Genomic DNA, 22395 nt, shown 5'->3' with positions numbered 1-22395 from the left:
AAGTGAATTGATTGGTTGTACAGTTGCCATGGTACTTTGGAATAACACTTAGCTGCCAGTAAAAAAGCGGCTTTTCCATTTCCTGCTCTTGCAATGTGTTTGTTTGTTTGTTTTTACCCATGCCTTTGCTTGCACAGTCACCTAAGTTTTGTAGTTTACCTCCAAACTCCTCTGGTGATAAATTTACAAAACCTAAGCAGATAAAAGGCAAGCTGAAATAAATCTCCACCCTCCTTAAAACGTAAACTTCGCATAAGGTAATGCCAGTTTTTGTTTACATGAGACTTACATTGTACCAAAAAAAGAAATCAACCCTCTGCAGAAAAAGTTGGAAATTCAATCCATATCTTATTCCTTTTTAAAGAATGTTCACTCTCAAAAAAAAAGTTGCTTTACAAGAGTAGTCTTTATTACATGCTTAAGAACAATCATTATTACACTACCTCATCAATATTAAATCATGTACTCTCTCACATCCCCTTTTTTCATAGCATAAACACAACCAGTATTAGGGGTAGGATGCTTATTTCAAAAGCACTTTAAAAAGGAAGGAGGGCTCAGGACTACACTATTAAATTTCACTTTTATCTTTATACTACCTAATTTCAACAACATGTGTAGGACATTGTTTTTGAAAGGAATACTTGTGGAGGAAAATATCTGACTGGAATCTTGACCAAATCTGAACTACCACTCTGTATTCTGACAAATTTCTAACAAAGGACACAGAACTATGTACTTCAAACAGATTTTATAACAGTTTATATTTGCACACAAATTCTGCCACATTGTTCAGCACCACCAAAGTGAAATTCTTTAATCTTTCACTGAAAATGAAAAACCCATCTGCCAACTGTTCCCAGTAGAAAACTGATTGTTCTACAAAATCAGCTGATTTAGTCAGGTAGGAACTAAAGTTTGAAAGATTGTCTTTCCAAGTTGTGATTTCATCAAATAAAGACCATTCTAGGAATATGGTAGGACTGAAGAAAATGAGAAAGCCCAGCAGAATGATTACCACAAATAACAGATAAAAGTTCCAAGGAATCTTGCTAATGAATGTGCCAGTGTCTTGAGGCAAAGAAAGTTTATCCACATCTACTAGTTTTATGTCTTCCCACTGACTGGTATCAAAGTTCTTCATTAAAGGGCTTGAGGGCAAATTAGAGGGAGGCAAAGGAGTTTCCTTGATGACTTTTATTTTCTCCCTGAACTCCTGCATCTGTTGCAGAAATATGATGGGTTCTGACACATCTTTGAAAGCCTCAGCAATGTTAAAGGCCATTCGTTGTTCCTGCAAGATGGTGTTGAGTTTGTTGATCTCTGGGTCATAGGCCTGCATAACTGCAAGTTTCATGGTCTCAAAGTCAGAAAGGATTTCATTCTTCTTTTGATCTAATGTGTGTTGTAACTTCTCAAAAAACTCCTTCACTTTATCTGAATCTTTAGTCAGCAACTGTAGAGATTTCCTTTTGCTAGTTTCCAAGGTATCCAAGCGAGAAAGAGCATCTCCCCGACGCCAGGTCTCAAAGCTCTGGAAGAGGGACTCAAAGGCATCCCTTTCCTGAGCATAGGCATCTTCGATAGAACAGAAGACATGCTTGGTGTGGTCACCACGAGTAGCACAGATCCCACAAATCAGCTGCATATCAGTCAGGCAGAAAATGTTGAGAGGCTGCCCCAAGTGTCCTTTGCACACTGGCATTTTGGGAGAGATCTTGATCTTGTTATACTTTTCCACAATACCCTTCAGGGAGTAATTAACCTGCAGGCTACTGACCCCGGTGGCTGAAGTTTCCTTGCGGCATGTGGGGCACTTGAATGGAGATGATCTCCACAATGAATTCCGCACATTCCCCTCTAAGATCCCTTCTAAGCATTTTTTGCAAAAGTTATGCGAGCAAGGCAAAACTCGAGGATCGTCAAACAGACTGCAGCAAATTGGGCACGTGAGATCTTCTTCAAGCAGCTCCATCACATCTCCTACCAGAGAGAAAGAAACATTTTATTTTACTCCAGTAACCCCTTCATTTGGACTACGGACTAGTTAGAAGAAACTATCTTCACAGCCATTAAAAATGATTTTTCACTGAAATAAGCAAACAAAGAAAATAAGTGAGAAATTTGTGAAGGGAATGCACACCAAAGCAGATTTAATCTGCTGGGACTAGAACACGCTCCTTATTAGTAGGGCTCCCTGTACACAAGGCCTTTGTGTGGGCTTTCCAACAACAGTCTTTGGCTGAGACAGGGTTAGGACTAGGACAACTGCAAGTTGAGCCAGCAGGACCCAACTGCTTGTTTTAAAACAGAGCTGACTACTAGCTGTCAGAAACAAAGCCACTCAGTGTCTGAAGAGAATGAGCTCTTTAGTCTGGGCCCACAATTATAAAATGGTATGCTATTTAAAGAAAGCAGCACAGAAATATAAATCCAAGCATGCACTGTCATGTAGACTTTTATTAAAAACTGGCATATTTTTCTATTTCAAAGGCAAGATTACAATTATTAAAATCAGAGGTAAAAACATAAAATGAGACAGCTGCAATTCATTCTTCCCTTGAGAATTAAGTGAATATTTTTTCAAACCACTGGAACAGTAATCAAAGCCAGTGGGGACAAACCTGGGCGTCCCTAAGACTCTTCCAGGGCATCTGTGAGGACAATACTATTTTCATAGTAATACTGAGATGTTATTTACTTCTGGCACAATGTTGACAGTGCACTGTAAAAGGAGCAATGGTGAGTAGACACTGCTGGAGCCTTAGCAGGAATCAAACAAGGCAATAGGTAGCACCAAACCGGATTCCTGGTTATTGTATTCTTCACCACCACGTACCCACGGTGGGGGCAGGGGTGAGGGCAGCCAGTTTCATTTTAGAATGTTCTAGATGAAGCAGTAAAAATTACTCATTTTACTAAATCTTGATCCTTGTGGACATGTCTTTTTAATATTTTGTGTGACAAAATATGAAGTAACCACAAAGCATTTCTACTGCATACCATCAGATACTGTCTGGAGGAAAAGCAATTAGGTGATTGAGCTACAAGCTAAATCAGCCGCTTTTTTCGTGAAACACCATTTTTACTTGAAACAACAAATGACGAACTATGGCTGTGCAGACTTAGGTATCTGACAGATTTTTTTTTGAAAATGAACAAAATGAACCCATCACTTCAAGGGAAACAAATGACAGTATTTCTCGCCAATGATAAAAAGTTGAATTTTTGAGTGAAAATTGGATTTTGGAAAACATATTTGCCACTTAAGAGCTTGTAATGAAACAAGTGGTGATATTAACATGTGGGCTTTGGCTTTTTTAGAGGAGAGATCGTGTATAATGAAATATGTCACTATTTGGAGATCTATATTACACAGTGAACTAATTGGTTCAAATCACCAATGCATGTTATAAATCATACATTCTAATACAGTTAAATATCTATACATAATACACATGTAAATAAAAGCTCTTGGGAGCCTTAGTTTTTAAGTGTAAAGGGGTCCTGCAACCAAAATATTTGAGATCTCTGACCTAGAGGATACCATAGAGAATACCAATTCTCAATTCAAGTTTATTCTTTCAAAATGTACACTTTAAAACTTTTATCCCTGAAGTTTTAGAACCAAAAATAGTGCTAAATATGTCCTCATTCAGTTTACTGAGGGATATACACACACACATATAACATTACCACCAAAGTAACAAAATAGGGTCTACTAATCTCTATGCCATCTTATAACCAAAAGTAAATAATTTTTATTATATAATACTCTTTTTTAAAAAATATTTATTTATTTATTTATTTACTTGGTTGTGCCAGGTCTTAGTTGCAGCAGGTGGGCTCCTTAGTTGTGGCTCGTGGGCTCCTTAGTTGCGTCTTGTGGGCTACTTAGTTGCAGCTTGCCAGCTTAGTTGCGGCATGTGGGCTCCTTAGTTGCAGCATGCATGTGGGGCCTATTTCCCTGACCAGGGATTGAACCTGGGCCCCCTGCATTGGGAGCATGGAGTCTTAACCACTGCACCACCAGGCAAGTCCCAGGAAGTGAATAAATTTTAACAGTAATTTTAAGAATCACAATTGGAGCTACAATCTAGAAGATAAATAGTATTTAAAAGATAAGCTGAACTTGCAAGACTAATCAGTTTATGGTTTTCTATTAGGTTGTGAGAGATATATGTATAACAAATATATAATACATATATATGTAGAATTAAAGCAAAGAGTATTCTGTCAAATTTAGTGTTACACGGCAAAAATGGTGACGAAGCTTATTTTTCTGAAAAATCTTTTGTGACATGGCAAATCATACAACCTTTGAAAAGCACTGAGAAGAGAACGGCTACAGAGACTGAGGTTAGTGTGCTCTCTAAGAAGTTATCAAGCAGCTATAAAACATTCTGACTCTTTAGAGCAAAGAAGGAAAACTTTTGATGATCTTCCATCACTAGTCCTGGGGTTCTACACTTTATCACCTCCATTGATCTCTGTCATCTTTCACCTAAGAATTCTATGCTAAGGCTAGATTTTGGAGTAAACTGTAGGAACAGGAAAGTAGTGGCAGCAGCATTCAATAAAGTAAACCTAATTTACTCATCCTTGCAAGGTTAACACTTCCAGAGAATCCTATCCAAGCACATTAAATAAATAAAAGGAAAAACAAAGGATACCAAGTTTTGTCATGAGAAGGAGAAAAAAGGCACCCAAGACAAAGAGAAACTTTGGAGAAAACTGAGGGACCAAGAAGAATTTTAAGGCAATCAAGTATGATCAAAAGGAAAATGTCACAAACAGGAAAATTTAGAAATAATAAACAGTCATCCCAAAGCCACAATCAATTTACAGCTCTTAAAATGAACCAGAGGAAAAAAGTTGGTATTTGGAAAGTCCCTTTTTTAAAAAAATTGCATCAAAATCATGGTAGATCCTATTGTTCCACTTTTCGTGATATAACTTACAAATTTTGGTTTATAATTTAAAGATTCTCATTTTAATCCACATTAAAACTAAACACTACTTTCTTTTCTTAGCTTTATACTCAAAACTTTAATCACAAAACTATGTGACCACTTCCACAGCTGACTTTTAGAGAAAACTGAGACATATAGCCTAACAACCCAAGAAACCATGGCAAGTTTGTTGCCTTAAAAGTTTTAAAGGAAAATACATAATAAGGTTTTTAGTCTCACTAAGTGAAGGGTATGCTTTTCACAGTAAAGGAACTTATAGATCCTTTTCTAAAGTGTGGCTAACACATAAAAATCTAAATAAATCAATTGAGCTTACTCCTTTGATGAAACCAAAGTACATATCCCCCCCTTCTGGGGGACAAATATAGATATCAAGAAATTTTATGTGAACAAAATTACTGTTCACCAGTGATAAAATTTCAACTTAACCAATGTCAAGTATATAAAGGCAAATAAGTTTTCCAAGATTCATTTCTTCTTTTGAATTAAAAATTTCCCAAGATTTATTTATTTATTTACTTATTTATGTATTTACTTATTTAGGCCACGCCATGCGACTTCTGGGATGTTAGTTCCCCAACCAAGGATTGAACCCATGCCCTCAGCAGTGAAAGCGTGGAGTCCTAACTACTGCACCACCAGGGAATTCCCAACAATTTCCCAAGTTTTATACCAACAAAGAAAGTAGCCAAATATATACCTAGTTACCTACCGCCTCTCTGGTTTTCCACTTCATTTTCCTACCATATTTATACTTTAAAATATACTTTTTAATTTATGTAGAATAAAACTCACTCCTTTCAGTACGCCGTTCTATGAGTTTTGACAAAGGCACAGTTGTATAACACCACCACAGATTTATTTTTAAGCAAACATTCAAGATATCCACACTTAAGGAAGACTATGAAAACTGATCAATACAACCTTGAGTAGGTATATAGCAACAACAGTCTCTGCAAATGAAAACAGTAACACAACAACCAGAATATTAAAAATGGAAAAGCCAACACTTATAAAGGAGTCATAAAATAGAAGTAAAAGCTAATATATATGACTTCTCCCTCCTGGAAGCCCTTTTGTTTTTATATGATCAACCCAAAATGATTACAATTGAACAGGTGCTCATTTTATTCACTCTTAAAAGGTAATTTTAATAAAACCTTTTGGGCTCCCCTGGTGGTGCAGTGGTTAAGTAATCCACCTGCCAATGCAGAGGACACGGGTTTGAGCCCTGGTCCGGGAAGATCCCACATGCTGCGGAACAACTAAGCCCGTGCGCCACAACTACTGAAGCCCACGCACCTAGAGCCCATGCTCTGCAATAAGAAGCCACCGCAACGAGAAGCCCGCGCACCGCAACAAAGAGTAGCCCCTGCCCGCCGCAACTAGAGAAAGCCTGGGTGCAACAATGAAGACCCAACGCAGCCAAAAGTAAATAAATTTATTTAAAAAATAAATAAAACCTTTTAATTAAAAGAAACTTTCCTATTAAATCTTTGAACTTCATTAGTTGATAGCAATATAAAGTTCAAAATATTAAATGAGTGAAGTGTACGGTGTTATGACTGTTAAAATATCATTTGTTAAGTGGAGCACAAGGTGTCAGATAGTGAGCCATGGTTCAATGATAGACCATGAGAGAAACTGAAACAGAGAAGTTTATTACTCACAAGTCCTGCAGGAGGGGCCCCATGGGGAGGTCAAGGTAGAGTGCAGAGAGCAACGGGACCTGGGGTGAATGCCTTTACTTAAGTAAAGAAAGTGAAGTGGTGTCGGGTTCCTGGGCTAAGGCCAGACTGGCAAATTCAAACCAAAAGAGCAGGGTTTTGGTACTTCACAGGGGTCTTATCTAAGAGATGAGCAAGGGGAAGGCCCTCGGACTCAGGGGAGAATACGGAAGGCATGGGCTGTTGGGGAAGTCATGCCAGAAACTTACACACGCCTGTGACTCTGCGGGCTGTTTTCCAGGGTGGGCACCTGTACGAGGACCTGGTGTCAGGATAAGGTCACTGCAGGCTGCTTGGTCAAACAAAACAGATGCCAAGGAGGCAGCAATGCCATGCAGTAGCTTAGCTAAACTCTCAACATACGGTGTGGGAATTTACACCTCAATAAAGCCATTAAAAGTGAAACCGCTATGGGTCAGGAGGTAGGGGATGGTGGTGAGGGAAAAAAAAAAAAAAATAAAGTTCAAAATAATACCCATGATTTCTTTCCCAAATCCCATTACAGAAGAAAAAGAAAAGCCAATATATTATACCTTATATCTGAGAGATTTAAATCAAATTTCCATCCTGCTTTGAGGCATCTTTGAATTCAGGAATTTCAAAGCAGTATCTAAATACCTAACAAGTAACTAGATAGCAAATTCTGAAACTCACTTCATAGACAAAACTAAATTACGTGAGCTCTACTAAACAGACAGCCACCAATCAACCTTATCTTGGAACAAAGCTTGGAATAAAAGAGCTCACCTTTAAAAAAAAACCACTTCCCCTCATCCCACTAGTTAATCTTATTTTCAAGTTGTATACTGTATTTTCAAGTAGTATACTGATATTTTAGTATGAGATCCACTAATAATCATTTCTTGAAACTTACTAAGAATCTATTAACAACTACTGAATCTAGGTAGAGGATGTAAGGATATCTATTGTAATTTTTTTTTTTTTTTTTTTTTTTTTTTTGCGGTACGTGGGCCTCTCACTGTTGTGGCCTCTCCCGTTGCGCAGCACAGGCTCCAGACGCGCAGGCTCAGCGGCCATGGCTCACGGGCCCAGCTGCTCCGCAGCATGTGGGATCTTCCCGGACCGGGGCACGAACCCGTGTCCCCTGCATCGGCAGGTGGACCCTCAACCACTGCGCCACCAGGGAAGCCCTCCGTAATATATTTTTAATTTTCAGTATATTTGAAAATTTTCACAATAAAAAGTTGGAAAAAAAAACCTAAAGAGGGGACCAATAATAAGAAAACAATATTGAGCTAAAAAAGTAAAACTTCAAAAACATTAGCTAACTATGATAAATTTCACAGAGAGTTTAATCTGCTGTAATATTGTTTTATCTTTTATAAAATAAAAAATATATTATTGGAATCTCTGGATCAAGCCCTGTGAGGAGACTGACATACTTGTTTTGCTCTCAGTCTATGACCTTTGACAAACCACTTATACATATTAGTTTTTCTCCTCATTGAATAAGTGTTTTGAAAGGTATCTAACAATATATGAAAATTATTTACCAAGGTTTTTTTTGTTGTTTTTTTTTGTTTTGTTTTTTTGCGCTATGCGGGCCTTTCACTGTTGTGGCCTCTCCGTTGCAGAGCACAGGCTCTGGACGCACAGTCTCAGCGGCCACGGCTCACGGGCCTAGCCGCTGCGCGGCATGTGGGATCTTCCCGGACAGGGGCACAAGCCCGCGTCCTCTGCATCGGCAGGCGGACTCTCAACCACTGCGCCACCAAGGGAAGCCCTCAAGTTTTGGGGGTTTTTTTTAATACTCTATATCAATGTGTTATTAACACCTCATTCTGGCTTTTAGAGACTGTTTCCAAACTTATATGATCCAAACAGGATAAAGTGAGATTAAGAAAAAGACAAAATTTCTGATAACTTAAAAAAGGAATATTAAAATTAATATACCATATACTCCAATAAAGATGTTTAAATAAAACCTTAAGGAGCCATAAAAAAAATAAAATAAATATACCACATATAGCATCTAAAATAGCTCATCTAATTGTTATGTGGCCCTTGCAAACAAAATATAATTTACCTTTGTGTCCATATAAGATATAAGTAACTTACCTTTTCTGGCATTATCCTAGAATAAGTAGTAGTCAAAATTTCCTCCAAGGTATTTCTAGTAGAATTCCTGATAAGTAGGGCAAAATAAACCTAGTACAGAAGGTCCAGCAGCTTGGAAGGCCTACCTACTCAGAAAATTCACAAGTTTTTGGACTAAGGTGACAGTCTCAAAAACAAAAAACTAGGTCATTACCTTCATAGTCCAGAAAAACTTGGAAAAAATGAGTTTTTTCCTTTCCTTCATTCTCTTCTCTGTGCCACTATTTTGCCTCGACTTTTCCTTTGTTTATTCTTCTTTTAACTCATCTTCCCCATTCTATTTCAAGGAATGCAATCTTTTGATTTCCTCTTATTCCTTCCTTATCTCACACCTCCTCTTTACCTTACTTCTTATGTTTCTTTCCCTATTTTCTTTTCCCTGTGTCACCTGATAATCACCCAAGATATTATTCTGTAATCCTGTAAATCGGCAGCATTAAATCAATAGTTTTAGGATACCAGCTAGATCAGATATCCCTATCCCATTTTTGTACAACTACTGAGAAATCTATGAGGACACCGAATGGTGGTGAATCCCATTCTCTCCCATCCAGATGAAATCAATTTGAATATAATGAGGGTCTGAATTTGAAGGAAACATACATATAGCCCAAATTATTCTCCTGGTCTGGTAGGAACCAAACCCAGATTACTTATCTTTACCTGTTAAGAGTTAAAATTAACTTAAATTGGAACTACTGACTTCTGCAAAGGTTTTACAAACTAGAAATGTCTGGTTCCTTTTCTCCCAAATAAATGTAAACAGGTTTAAATGAAGGTAGCAAAATTCTACCCCTAGAACAAATTGTCTTCTTTCACAACAATAAACTTGGCAATCATTAACCTAAATTATTATCCCCAACAGGTTGGTATCTATTAAAAGTTTTCATCATCTAGCTCTGCATTTGAGGTTAATTCCAGCTTTCAGAAAGTGATGTCAAAGTCTAGCATTCAGTACACAGCAAGCTAGATCTATGTAGATAAGTGAAATTATTTACGTAGTATGTAATACTGTGCCAAGTGAAAACAAGTATTTAGTGGATAACTAATAAGTACTACCTACCTGCTAATAAGCACTTACTTCTGAGATGGAAATGTAATTGGTCTGAACAAAGTTCCTTTTGCTCAGTGTAGAATTACATACGCATTTTATTCTAAGTAAAACTGATCTAGAAAATATTTCAAGTAGAAAGCTAATTATGCTAAACTTTAAGCAATTTTTAGGTTGGCTGTATTCTATAATACTATGTTGGCACTCCTCACTCATATTCAATACTGCACATATGCAGGGGAAGAAAGCAAGAGCTCCTCTGGGAGTTTTAAATGGGGAGCCAGGTTACTGCCAAGGAGATATACTTGTGGTGCTTATGCCACAGGAAAGACAATAATTTAAACTATTGGCAAAAGTTTTCAGTTCAACTTTTCCTTAGAAATATATTTACATCTATAATGCAAATGAACTAGAAAGCGTTCACATTATGGGAATTTGCTTTATATTTACAGAAGGCTTAACTGGAATGTAACTATTCTGTATGTCAAAGGACACCTGTTTTTAGTTAACTGTTATGAGTACTATTCCTCTAGCACCATTCTAGTATCTAAAAATCCCAAGGCAAGGTAATGACAATAGCAGTGTCTTTCATGAATAACAAAAATGGATAATCCAATGATATTTTAAAAGATGAAATATAAGCCAAAAGTCAATTCCTGCCCTAAATTCAGAAATATAGCACATTTACAAAGGTATTGTTACTATAAAAGGTGTGATAACTGCCTTACAAAAGGACATAGAAAGCTGACACCATACTGAAGTTGGAGAGGTTATCCATGCAAGTGGACTTTGTTTTTCTAAAATTATAAAAGTAATTTGTGATTACAGAAAATTCAGAAAATACAGGAAAAAAATTACCCATAGTTACATCAGCAAGGAATAACCATTATTATTATTTTGGTATATTACTTCTAACATTATTTTGGCACATTCCTCCCAATACTGTGTGTTTGCACACACACATATTTTAACAAAACTGGAAGCATAACACAACTTTGTATCCACTTTTTTCACTTGTTTTATCATATGCATTTCCCCTATTATAAATTCTTCTAGAACATGACCGTCTATCTTATGGATATGCTGTTTCTTATTGACTGCTTGTTTTGGGTGGATTATAACATTTTAATGAACGTTCTGTAGAAAAGTCTTAGTCCAACTGTTAGGTGGGTCAAAGAGTAGGAACATTCTTAAGGCTCTTGAAAAGACTGCCAAGTTTCCCTCTAGAAAGGGCATACCACTTTCTGAACTCTGACCAATGATGTATGACAGTACTCCACCTCTCCATGCAATTCCCAACCTTACAACAGAATCATACGTTTATAGAGCTTAGTAAAAAAATAAGAAAAAGGCATAGTTTTTTACCATACACTTTTTTACCATACCTACCTAAGTTTAAAATATAAAAGATTAAGGCAGTTAATATTAGTATGTGTCTACGTATTACCAATATATAAGAATATATGGTGCTAAAAGTTATGGAGTAGGAATAAAACAGAAGTACTGGGCTTAAAAACATCTTAGAGATCATTTAGCTAAATACCTAACTTTACAAGTGAAAAAACTGAGCCTACCCTGCTCCCCCAAATTGTACACAGCAAGCAAGGCATAGGACCTGAGTTTCCCAATTCTCAGACCTTAGCACTATCCAGAAAGTGGGTCAGGAATTCAGTATCCTCATTCATCAAATGGAGAACCTTAAGCATGAGCTCTCTAAATCCCTTCTAAAATTCTATAATTTTTACAAAGTAGGTTGTAACAGGTTCTCCAGTGAAGGGTAAAGAGCACTGAACCTGCATCTGAATACCTACCTTTAAGCACTAGTTTTACCCTTCATGGAATGAGGATTTTTACAGTACCTACCTCATAATGTTCTTGGAAAGACTAAGTAATGTGTGACAATTTTGTAAACTACTGAGCTACATCAGTGTAAGGTGGTTTAATTACATATGTGTATAGATACTGTGAAAACTGTAAATACTCATTTACAGTGTTATGTTAGAGCATGAGTGTATTAACCAAGAAAGGTCCTAAAGGAGAGTTGGACTCCCTTGAACTGTAATTTCAAGGGAGGACAAAGTAAGTATTACAATAGCATAGCAGGTACAAAGCATGTTCGTGGAAATGGGCATAGCTGAACAACAGCTATGGCAGAAGCAGGGCCAGGTAACCAATAAATGTAGAGAATGAAAATAACCTGGTGTTATGGAAGGACTTGCCAGAGAGGTTTAGTGCATCAGCTGGTGCAAAAAAGATGGTATTTTTAGGGCAAGATAGGAGAGCATGAAGAAACATATGTGCTTATTGTGCAAGACAGAAGTATAACCAATTAATCAATAGCTCCATCAAGTTCTACCAGAGGAAGTGGCTATGTAAAATAAATTCTGCATTTAAAATACCTTTTATATAAAGGTCTGTAGAGTCAGAAAACTGAAGCCCTGTTGTATAAGCCCTAGCAGCAGTGACACAGAAGGAAAAAGAAACCTATTATCAAAAAGAAAGAAAAGCTGCTGTAGCCTCTTTTCCTTTGCAGTGTGAATCTCTGGATTATAGTATGTTTCAAATAATTGTCACATAAAGAATTTCCAAGTATATAATCAATTTTTCTGAGTTTTGACAAAATATGAAAAGAACAAAGACCATCCATGAGGGTGGGAACACATACATTCTGCACAGAGTTCAATTTTGAAAGGTTCTGGGCCTGACGAAATTGGGTGCTTTCTTTTTTTGTTGGTTTTTGTTTGTTTGTTTATTTGTTTTTAACGTAGGGAAAAGTATTGTAGTTTACCTCTGTCCCCTGCAAGCAGGTGTATTGGTCAGGGTTACAATTTCCCAGGGCAGAGCAATCAGGTTTTGGTTTTGTTTGTTTGTTTTTTTTTTTCCCACGTCGTGACTGGAGGCTGCTGTAAAGAAAGAACAAAGAAAGAGAGGGTATTATGCATTTATGTGCAAAGGGTCCTTAGTCTTCACCCTCAATTTTTTCAATCATCCCCCACAAATAAAGCCAGCCTGCTAGGACCTGATGAAAAAGCCAGGAGCATGGGAGAGGCTGGCCATCTCTGTGCTAAGGAGCTTCTCGGTGAGGGCGCCCTCCCACGGGGCCAGGCAGCCTCCCCAGGTTCAGTGCCAGGGGGTGGTCGCGTGCTCTGACTCCGGTTCATGGTCGCCTTTTCTTTTGTAGGCGATCCCGAGGCGCTGGAAGTGAACCCAGGCGTGTTGGGTAGCGGACCAGGTTTTCAGCAGCCCGGACGCGCTGCCCCCGCCGCCCACCCGCACGCCGTTGCTCCCCATCCCCCCGTTCCGGGGCCTGGCTGCTTTCCGCTGTGCTGCCGGGACTGGAGCGCCGACTGAGCTCTCCGCCAGCCCCCCCGACTCACGCAGGTGCCTGCCCGGCCAGGGCAAGTCCCCACCCCCCTTCCCCGTAAGGACCCGGGCGGCGGGTACTTATCTCGGACCTCCGGGGCCGCTGGAGGGTACCCGCCGGGAGGCGCGCCGCGGCCAGTCCTCCAGCCGCGGGCACCGCGCGCTAAGAGTCGGAACGGCTGCAAAATGGATTCGCGGCGCCGATGGGCCCCGCCCCAAGGCCCTCCTCCGCCGGCACCTCGGTCCGCCTCCGAGGCTAGGCCTCGCCTTTCCCCCGGGGAGGGAGTGGGTGAGGGGAGGCGGAGTCCTTCCGGTATCTCCAACCGCCACCGATGACCGCCGCCGGCCGCGGTGCGCCTGGGAGAGGGGAGGGTTGCTGGCTGCTGGCTTCTCTCCTTTCCAGAGGGGCTGCGCGCGCCCGCGAAGCGCCGTTCCCCGGGCGCCGGGAAGGGGACGTGGATCGCGCAGACCTGCGGGGTCGGCCTGGACCGAGCGCGGGCGACGGGAGGCGGCGTTGTCCCCGGTGGAGCCGCCTGGGAAGAAAGCCGGCGCGCAACAAGATGGTTGGGTTTGGATTGTTGTACTTTTTTTTTTGTTCGTTGCATTTTTAGGAACAAAAAAAAAAGCCCAACCCTTCACACCGCTTCATCTGCATCTCTCAGGACCAGAGGCCCGGCCACAGCGGCTTGGGGGGACGGAGACGACTGTCCGCCCCGCACCCCACAACCCGGGGTGGGTGGGGCGGGCGCCCGCGCTGCTCCAGACGCAGCACAATCAAAATAGTTAACTACTGCACCCACCCACACCTTGCATCTATGTATTTCTTTGCAGGCTTTAGGCCGAACACTAGCCACCCAATTCAAGGTTTCTTTTTAGGAAAAACACCACTGCCCTTTTCTTTGGAGAGAAGGAAAAACTCAAGTATGGCTCTAAATTATCAGCCGCTAGCCTGACTCTCTCTTCTGATGTCCGGCACCCTGTATAGGGACCTTCTCTAATTAGCAAACGCATTAAGCACTTACCAAGGATTGGTTGCAAGAAGATTGCAATGATGAAAGAATGGCTTCTCCAAAACTTGCCATCTTGGGGGATGTGAAGCATGGACAAAAATCACAGAATATGCCCTGGGGTTGAGTTCGCCCCCCACCCCCGCCCCACTTGGGGAAGTCTGGGATTTGGAAGTAGAATTGGGGGGAAAGGTATTCAAGGTCTATTTACAGTACTTGGACCCGGTGACTACTAATACTAGCTCAAACCCCATAAAAAGCTCCTCCCCACTCCCTTCTGAGATGTCCAGTTCCTCACCATGCCCAGGGTCCCTTAAATCCAGTTTTGTGTGTGTCTCCCTTAAACCCAATTTTGCCTTTGAAGAACAGTTCCTATATTTATGTCATTTTGCCTTCATAAGAACACTGTGGAATGGAAATTATGATCTTCATCCTATAGATGAGGAAACGGATGAAGTGATTTCTCCAAGGCAAAAAACAAGAGGCAGCGCTGAGACTCTAAAGTCAGGTTCCAGGTACACGGTCTTTCTACAGCACGGTAACTGTCAGTGCCAACGAAAACTGCAGCCCAGTCTCCTACTAAATAAGTGTTATTAAAAGAAAATCAAACTCCTGATTTGTAGAAACATTTTGAATACCCTAATATTAAAATGATACAAGAGTGAAAGGTTATTAACTCATAAATCAGAAATTGTCCTATGTGTACCTGGTTGTTGGTAGATACTAATTAATTAACTTATAACCAACTAAATGTAAAACGTTGGTTAAATCTGCATAGAAATCCCTAGATTGTTAACAAAAAAATAAACTACTAAGAGACCATCGTATATTAAACTCTCTTACGTGTAGAAAAATAGGGAAGGAAGAATAACCTATTTTCCCTCCCATGGTCCTAATAAAACAGCCAATCAGGGAATCACCACATATAGTGTGACTAGAAAAAGAGATTAAAACCTGCATGCACGGGGCTTCCCTGGTGGTGCAGTGGTTAAGAATCCGCCTGCCAGTGCAGGAGACACGGGTTCAAGCCCTGGTCCAGGAAGATCCCACAAGCCGCAGAGCAGCTAAGCCCGTGCACCACAACTACTGAGCCCGTGTGCCACGACTACTGAAGCCTGCACGCCTAGAGCCCGAGCTCCGCAACAAGAGAAGCCGCGGCAATGAGAATCCAGCACACTGCAACGAAGTGTAGCCCCTGCTTGCCGCAACCAGAGAAAAGCCTGCACGCAGCAACAAAGACCCAACGCAACCAAAAATAAAATAAATTAAAAAATTTTAAAAACCTACATACATGGATTAAAACCCACCCACACAGCTACCTCCTTCCTGGAAGAGCACACTATAACTAGATCCCATACCGAGGGACTGTCAAAATTCTTATCACACTGGAATTTCCTTTTATTGACTGTTCTTCAAATAAGCAGACTAAGCTTAAGACTGGAATTCATATGTCACCACAGCAATAAGATGTAGTCTTATGTAAGTTTGTCTTTTGTGAAAAACATATTTTTACAGGTAGAATTTCTAATGTTATATATTTGAAATATATATATACACACATATACTTATTTTTGTGATTTATTTCATGGTGGTGTTTTTGTCCTCAGCCTTGACAAAGGTGAAATCCTCCAGCTTTCCTTCCATCTACCAAGACGTGATCAGATGTTCCATAACAAAAGGGACAGTGCCAAATTTGGTGTACACTGAAATGTAAATTATCAGAATGGGGAACGTCTAATAATTAAGACTGGAGCAGTTATGTGCAGGAGAGGGGTGCTGGTGAGCCTCCTTAGATATACTGGAACATTTCATTACTATTCTGTCCTTCCCTTCCCAATAGCTGCCAGTCATGAATGCAAGCCCCGACATTCCCCAATGAGAATTCCTGGCAATACAAGGCACTGACATTGCAAGGTGCAGCAAAAAGAGCAGACACTTTGGAATCAATTCTGCATCCAAACTCTAGCTCTGCCATATACAAGTTGTTCAAGTTACTAAGCATCTCTAAGCCTCAGTTTTCTCTTCTGTAAAATGGGGATAATGTTTCACTTGATTGTGAAAATCAGATAACATACAAAGCAACCAACATGGTATCTGACATATAGGAGGTACTTAATAAATGGTTGCTACTGCTATATGGGAGAAGAAAACCATGCTGGTTTTGAATAACGGTTGTTTTGGATTTGTAATGTGAGGCTCAAGCACAATAGTCTTAAGCAGAGCTAAACTACCTACGTAGTAGAGGAAGCTAGCACCATAATTTCTGCTTTTTTTACACCCAGCCCAGGGTGGCCTTTTATTTTATTTTATATATTTATTTATGTATTATTTATTTATTTTTGGCTGCGTTGTGTCTTCATTGCTGCGTGCATGCTTTCTCTAGTTGCTGAGAGTGGGGGCTACTCTTTGTTACATCGCGGTGGCTTCTCTTGTTGAGGAGCGTGGGCTCCAGGCACACGGGCTTCAGTAGTTGTGGCGCGCAGGCTCAGTAGTCGTGGCGCACGGGCTTAGTTCCTCCGCATCCTGGACCAGGGCTTGAACCCGTGTCCCCTGCATTGGCAGGCAGATTCTTAACCACTGCACCACCAGGGAAGTCCCCAGGGTGGCCTTTTAAAAGCATTTATCTTTCCACTGCTGTACCTCCTTCCTTGTGCTTAGGGAAAGGAGAGGAAAAGGAAAAAACATCTCACTTAATGAAAGGAAGACTCTGCAGTGCTTTTTAAAGCTTTACAATTTCAGTGAAATTGTTGGAACATCCGAAACATTCCATTAAAAGGAAAAGAATCTACCTGTAAAAATACATTTATCACAAAAGACAGAAACTTACCTAAGACTTGATGAAATTAAAGGAATTAGTCCTTGGTTTGAAGAAAATTACAGGTTGCATATATTTCAGTTGCACAGTGAAGATCGTGCATTAGATGGAGCAAACAGCAATATCAGTTAGCTTTGGGAGAGAATGAGAGATGCTTAAGCAACAGTAAACTTGGCCTTTAGTTGTGCCGTTTGTTTAGATGGAAAAATAAGTTATAAGAATAAAATGTCAGAGGTAATTAAGATGATATTAACATATGCTTATAATTATATACTCAGGATTGTGCTAGGCACCAATGACACTAACTGAGGAATTTCCCATTTGGTTGAAGAGAAAAGTCTTAACAGCATGAACTAGTTCAGTAATAGTGGCTGTTTAAGAGTCAATGTGAGGGGTGTGGTGAAGAAAAGATCAGAGGAAGGCATGGAAGCATCACGAAGATTTCACAGGGGAGGTGGGAGTCAAACAGAATTAAAGATCATAGGATTTGAAGGTAAGAGGAAGAGCATTGGAGGTGAGGAACACAAGTTCAGGGTGGGAATTAGCTTCACTGATACTGATACTGAGTCAGGGAAGAGCATGGCCTAGTTTGGAAAAAAAGTTTGAGGCCAAATTGTGGAATGTTTTGATGTCAGAATAAAGAGTTGAACTTCATTCTGTAGGAAATGGGAAGCCACTGAATAATTACGTATATGGCACTAACAAGATGAAAACAGAATTTTGGGAAGACTAATCTGATAACAGGGTCCAAGATTTAAGGGGGAAGAAATTTCCTTTATTTTAATAGTTTTGAGGTTATTGAAAATTATAGATTTTTTTAATGCAGTAATGTATATAAAAGTACAACATATGTGCCTAGGTCAAATTCCATTGAACCATTTAATTTCAAGTGTATTGTTTACTAAAATTTTCAATTTGTAAATAAAATGTAATGAATGTAGAAAGAATTAACAATGACAAATACTCCTAAAGTCCTATGAGAGGAAATTATGTGTGTATATATATATATATATATCAATCCTATATAAATTATCTTAATATAATGATCTTAACTATATTGTATGACTAAAGTTAGTATGTTGCTTAAATATTAACTACATTTTAGAGTACGCCTCACTAGAGCTTTAAAAATCATTACATATACTCTGAAATGTAGTGCTCTGTTTTGATATTTTTAACAATGATTACACTCAATTATGTTAATAATTTTTTCTCTAAACTTAATTTCCATACATGTAGAATTTTATTCTTGATGAAAGTCACTTTATGAGGGCCTTAAGAAATGATTCATTCAGGTAAAGACTACTGTTGTATAAATATTTGCAGTTGTTTAAGAGAACTTGATTTGTAGAAACTGTTTATTTTGGAATCTTTGTGTAGCATTCACTAATCATTATGTGCTCTAGTTTTATCTTGAAAAATGTCAGTTATAATAATAAATTTTATAATTTCAATTTAGAAAACTACTCTCACCCTGCTCTATGAGACATTTTTAGAACATTTCTTCTACAAATAAAGGTACAACAGTTTTCTATTATAGTTTTCAATAGCTAGTAGATTCCTGTACTTTCTTTATCTTAAGTAAAGGCAGTAGTATATCTCATAGAACTTTGGTTCTGAAGGTCTAAATTTATCAGATACCTACCTATACAGCATTGCACAAGAAATCCATGCTTCTGTTTTTTAACATGAGTCCAGTTGAGTCTCTCTGATATCAAAGCATGTGGTAATAAATGCCTTGTCAAAAATGTATTTATCTTATAATGGTCTTGTTGTTTATAACACTGTGCTAGTTGTTGCTAGAATGTGGCCGGATCTCTGGGAACTTGCGCTGGATCTAAAGCAGCCCACACCCCTCCCAGTCAGGCAAAAGACACAGACAATCCAGAAGATGTGTGAGACTCGTTATACAATATGAACACAGGTTAGGCATTTTGTGAAGGTCATTGACCTCTGTGCTGTGAAATTCAATGGACATTTTTTCAGTTCTCATTTGCTTTGATCTCTTAGCAGCTCTCACTGCCTCCTCCTTAAAAGGCCCTCTTTCCCTGGCGTTTAGTAACATCATGCTCACACCGGGCTTTTCTTTTTCCAACTCTTTCAGGGACTCTTGCTGGGTTGTACCCAGCATTTAAGTTCTGTAATTCTTTGAACACTCAGGTTCAAGACACTGTCAGGACTTCGGCTAACATTTAATGACTCTCACAATCCCTGTAAAGCAGGGATCACAAACTGTTAGCCCGTAGTTACACCATTTTTAAATTTAAATACACTTTAGCGAGGTATGCCCCTTCTTCCTCTCCCACAGTCCTCCCTCTCTGCAGGCATTTGTGTTAGCCGCTGTGTTGTTGCTCGAGGCCCCTGCTCCTTCCAGATTCAGGATTCCTGCTCCCGAAGTCCCTTCTCTCCTGAAGGAACCCCCTCACTGGCCACCAGATTCCTCTTCGTCATCCTCATCCCCCAAGCACAGCACAACTGACACATCCCAGGTATGTCAAGCTTTCCAAGAAGTTCCAGGCCAAGGTCAGATCCCTCATGATCATCTCATACCATCCTATGCTCTTCTTCCATTGCACACGCTAAAGTTTGTTATTATATATTTATTTGTGTAATAATTTAATAATGTTTCTCTCCCCACTTGACTGTAAAGTCCGTAAAGTCAGATATTGTGTGCGTTTGTATGAGTGTGTTTATCCGTGTTTTCTCATCATTGCAGCCCCAGCACCTAACCCAGTGATAATAATTGTTTTTTCATGAATGTTTTAGGGAAGTAAGAATTCTCTTTTTCAGAGATTAGTGGTATATTTCAAACTTCTAAAAATTACCTGTTAACACCAGATGAAATGGTAATGTATTCTGAATTTTATTCACTTAAAATAGGCACTCTAATATATTTTATTTTATCAAAACAATATTTTCCCTCTTTATCTGCAAAACAAAGTTTTCCATACTCCTCCTATAGCTTACACAGATGTGTCAGTAGTCTTTTACAGTAGAGCTTGTCTCTTAAAAATGAGGATAACTTGGGAGTTCCCTGGTGGTCTATTGGTTAGAATTCAGTGCTTTCACTGCCGTGGCCTGGGTTCAATCCCCGGTCAGGGAACTGAGATCCTGCAAGCCGTGCAGCACAGCCAAAAAAAAAAAAAAAAGAAAGAAAAATTTTTTTAAAAAAGGATAATTTTTTGAATAGTCCATCAGAGAATTTTGCTCCAGACGCGCAGGCTCAGCGGCCATGGCTCACGGGCCCACCCGCTCCACGGCATGTGGGATCTTCCCGGACCGGGGTGGGCACGAACCTGTGTCCCCTACATCGGCAGGCGGACTCCCAACCACTGCGCCACCAGGGAAGCCCTTTTTTTGTTGTTTGTTTGTTTGTTTGTTTGCGGTACGCGGGCCTCTCACTGTTGTGGCCTCTCCCATTGCGGAGCACAGGCTCTGGACGCACAGTCTGAGTAGCCATGGCTCATGGGCCCAGCCGCTCCGTGGCATATGGGATCTTCCCGCACCGGGGCACGAACCCGTGTCCCCTGCATCGGCAGGAGGACTCTCAACCACTGCGCCACCAGGAAAGCCCGGGAACTTTCTTTTTAAGCATAAAAATTAAGCAATATGCCATAAAAAAAAAAAAAAGACTTAATGATATGACTAAATAAAAATGTAAAAAAAACTTTTATGTTAAAAATACAATATAGTGATAGTAGTATATAACTATTAAAAGAAGTTATAAAGCAGTACGTATTAACAATGAGATATGTATAAGATATAATAAGTGAAAAATCAAGTTAAAAACAGTATATATACTATGAGTCCAATTTTGAAAGGAAATGTAATTCATAATATATTGATAGGAAAAAACATTTGGAGGAATATACACCAAGTTATCAATGTGAGAAGATGGAAATGGGAAATGTTCAGTATCTATGTTTTATATTATTATAATCTTTTTGTATTTTTACATCGAGTCTCTATTACTTTTATACTGTATAAAAAAGAAAAAAGATAAATTTGTAAAAAACACAAACTCAGTTAGAACAAATACATGCAATGTATATGACTATGTTCTCTTCCAAATGAATAACAAATCAAACAAAAGGTAGAAAAACAAGCCAGGAACACGAAAAACAGGACACAAAAAGAAGAAATACAAATGACTGATAAGCATGCGAAAAAAATTTCACTCTCATTGATAAAGAAATACCAAGCAAAACACTTATACAGCCTTTTTTTAATGACAAGTAGGCCAGCATTGAGTGGCACAGGCCATCCTGTTTGCTGCTGGAAACCAACATAGATGGATACAACATTTTGAAGGACAGTTAGGTAATCTGTATCAAAAACACTCAAAATATATATATTTAATTCAACTTCTAGAAATGTATCCTAAGAAAAGAATCAAAAACATAATTTGTATAACAAGGATATTGTTATGGAACTTTCAAGGGAAAATTAGAAATATCCTAATTATCCATCAAAAGGACATGAGTTATATGAATCCTGGTACATTCAAACAAAATAATAATATGTAGCCATTTAAAAATCATGTTTTAGAAGGCTATTTAACAACTTGAAAAATTCTTTTATTATGTGAAGAAAAGCAAATTTCAAAACTATGTGGAGCATGGTACTGATTATTTGTGTGTATGTGTGTGCATGCATATGCACATATTAAAAAGCCATCACAGGATTAACAGTTGTTATCCATAAATAGTAAAAAGTGAGAATGATTTTTATTTTGTCCTGATTCTTTAATGAATTTTTGAACATTTCTATAATGGTTATATAATGTATTACTTTTATAGTAATAAAAAAGAAGTTCTTTTAAAGTTGCTGGCCCATGCTTTGGAAAAAAGTTTGACCGTTCCTGTAAAGATTAAACATAGAGTTACTGTATGATCCAGCAAATCTACACCTAGATGTATACCCAAGAGAACTGAAAGTATATGTTCACGCAATAACTTTAACCTGAATGTTCATAACAGCATTATTCAGGATAGAAAAAAAAAAAAAGGAAGCAACTCAAATGTCCATCAATGGATGAGCAGAATGTGGTATATACATACAATGGAATATTATTCAGCCATAAAAAAGGAACAAAATACTGATTCATGCTACAACATGGATGAACCTTGAATACATCATGCTAAGTGAAAGGAAACTGACAAAAAGGCCACATATTGTGTGACTCCATTCAGATGAATTGTCCAGAAGAAGCAAAACCATATAAACAGAATGTTAGCCAGTGATTTCCAGGACTGGGGAGAGGGAAGAATGGTAAGTGACTGCTAATGGTTACAAGGTTTCTTTTTGGGGTGATGAAAAATTCTGGAATTAAATAGTGGTA

At 39.0% G+C, this 22395-nt stretch overlaps 1 protein-coding gene and 1 long non-coding RNA gene across 15 annotated transcripts in view; one reads left to right on the top strand and one right to left on the bottom strand.

Annotated features, from left to right (window-relative positions):
- Positions 1-22395, top strand: part of LOC137210911 (uncharacterized) — a 146941-nt gene that overhangs the window by 97097 nt on the left and 27449 nt on the right. For all 3 annotated transcript variants that reach the window (XR_010936789.1, XR_010936788.1, XR_010936787.1), the window contains 2 exons: positions 5517-6404; positions 13051-22325. This is a non-coding gene — a long non-coding RNA (uncharacterized lncRNA). The remainder of the gene's footprint in view (positions 1-5516; positions 6405-13050; positions 22326-22395) is intronic.
- On the bottom strand, positions 388-13837 carry TRIM13 (tripartite motif containing 13). Of its 12 annotated transcripts, none has more exons than XM_067712950.1 (4): positions 13325-13439; positions 12889-13064; positions 12658-12772; positions 388-1983 (listed from the first exon to the last, which is right to left on the bottom strand). In XM_067712950.1, the coding sequence occupies exon 4, from the start codon at positions 1973-1975 to the stop codon at positions 752-754; it is 1224 nt and encodes a 407-aa protein (XP_067569051.1). In that variant the 5' UTR covers positions 1976-1983; positions 12658-12772; positions 12889-13064; positions 13325-13439; the 3' UTR covers positions 388-751. The 12 variants fall into 12 exon arrangements, 9 of the variants coding, with proteins under 9 accessions (XP_067569051.1, XP_067569056.1, XP_067569052.1 ...); XM_067712955.1 differs by lacking the exon at positions 13325-13439 and adding an exon at positions 3813-4021 and having other exon boundaries at positions 12889-13061; XR_010936777.1 differs by lacking the exons at positions 388-1983; positions 12889-13064 and adding exons at positions 3816-4096; positions 8780-8846 and having other exon boundaries at positions 13314-13837.

This window comes from Pseudorca crassidens, chromosome 18, assembly GCF_039906515.1.
Source record: "Pseudorca crassidens isolate mPseCra1 chromosome 18, mPseCra1.hap1, whole genome shotgun sequence".
NCBI classification, from domain to species: Eukaryota; Metazoa; Chordata; class Mammalia; order Artiodactyla; family Delphinidae; genus Pseudorca; species Pseudorca crassidens.
Note: the sequence above shows the minus strand (reverse complement) of the source record. Positions and strands in the feature narration are given on the sequence as shown.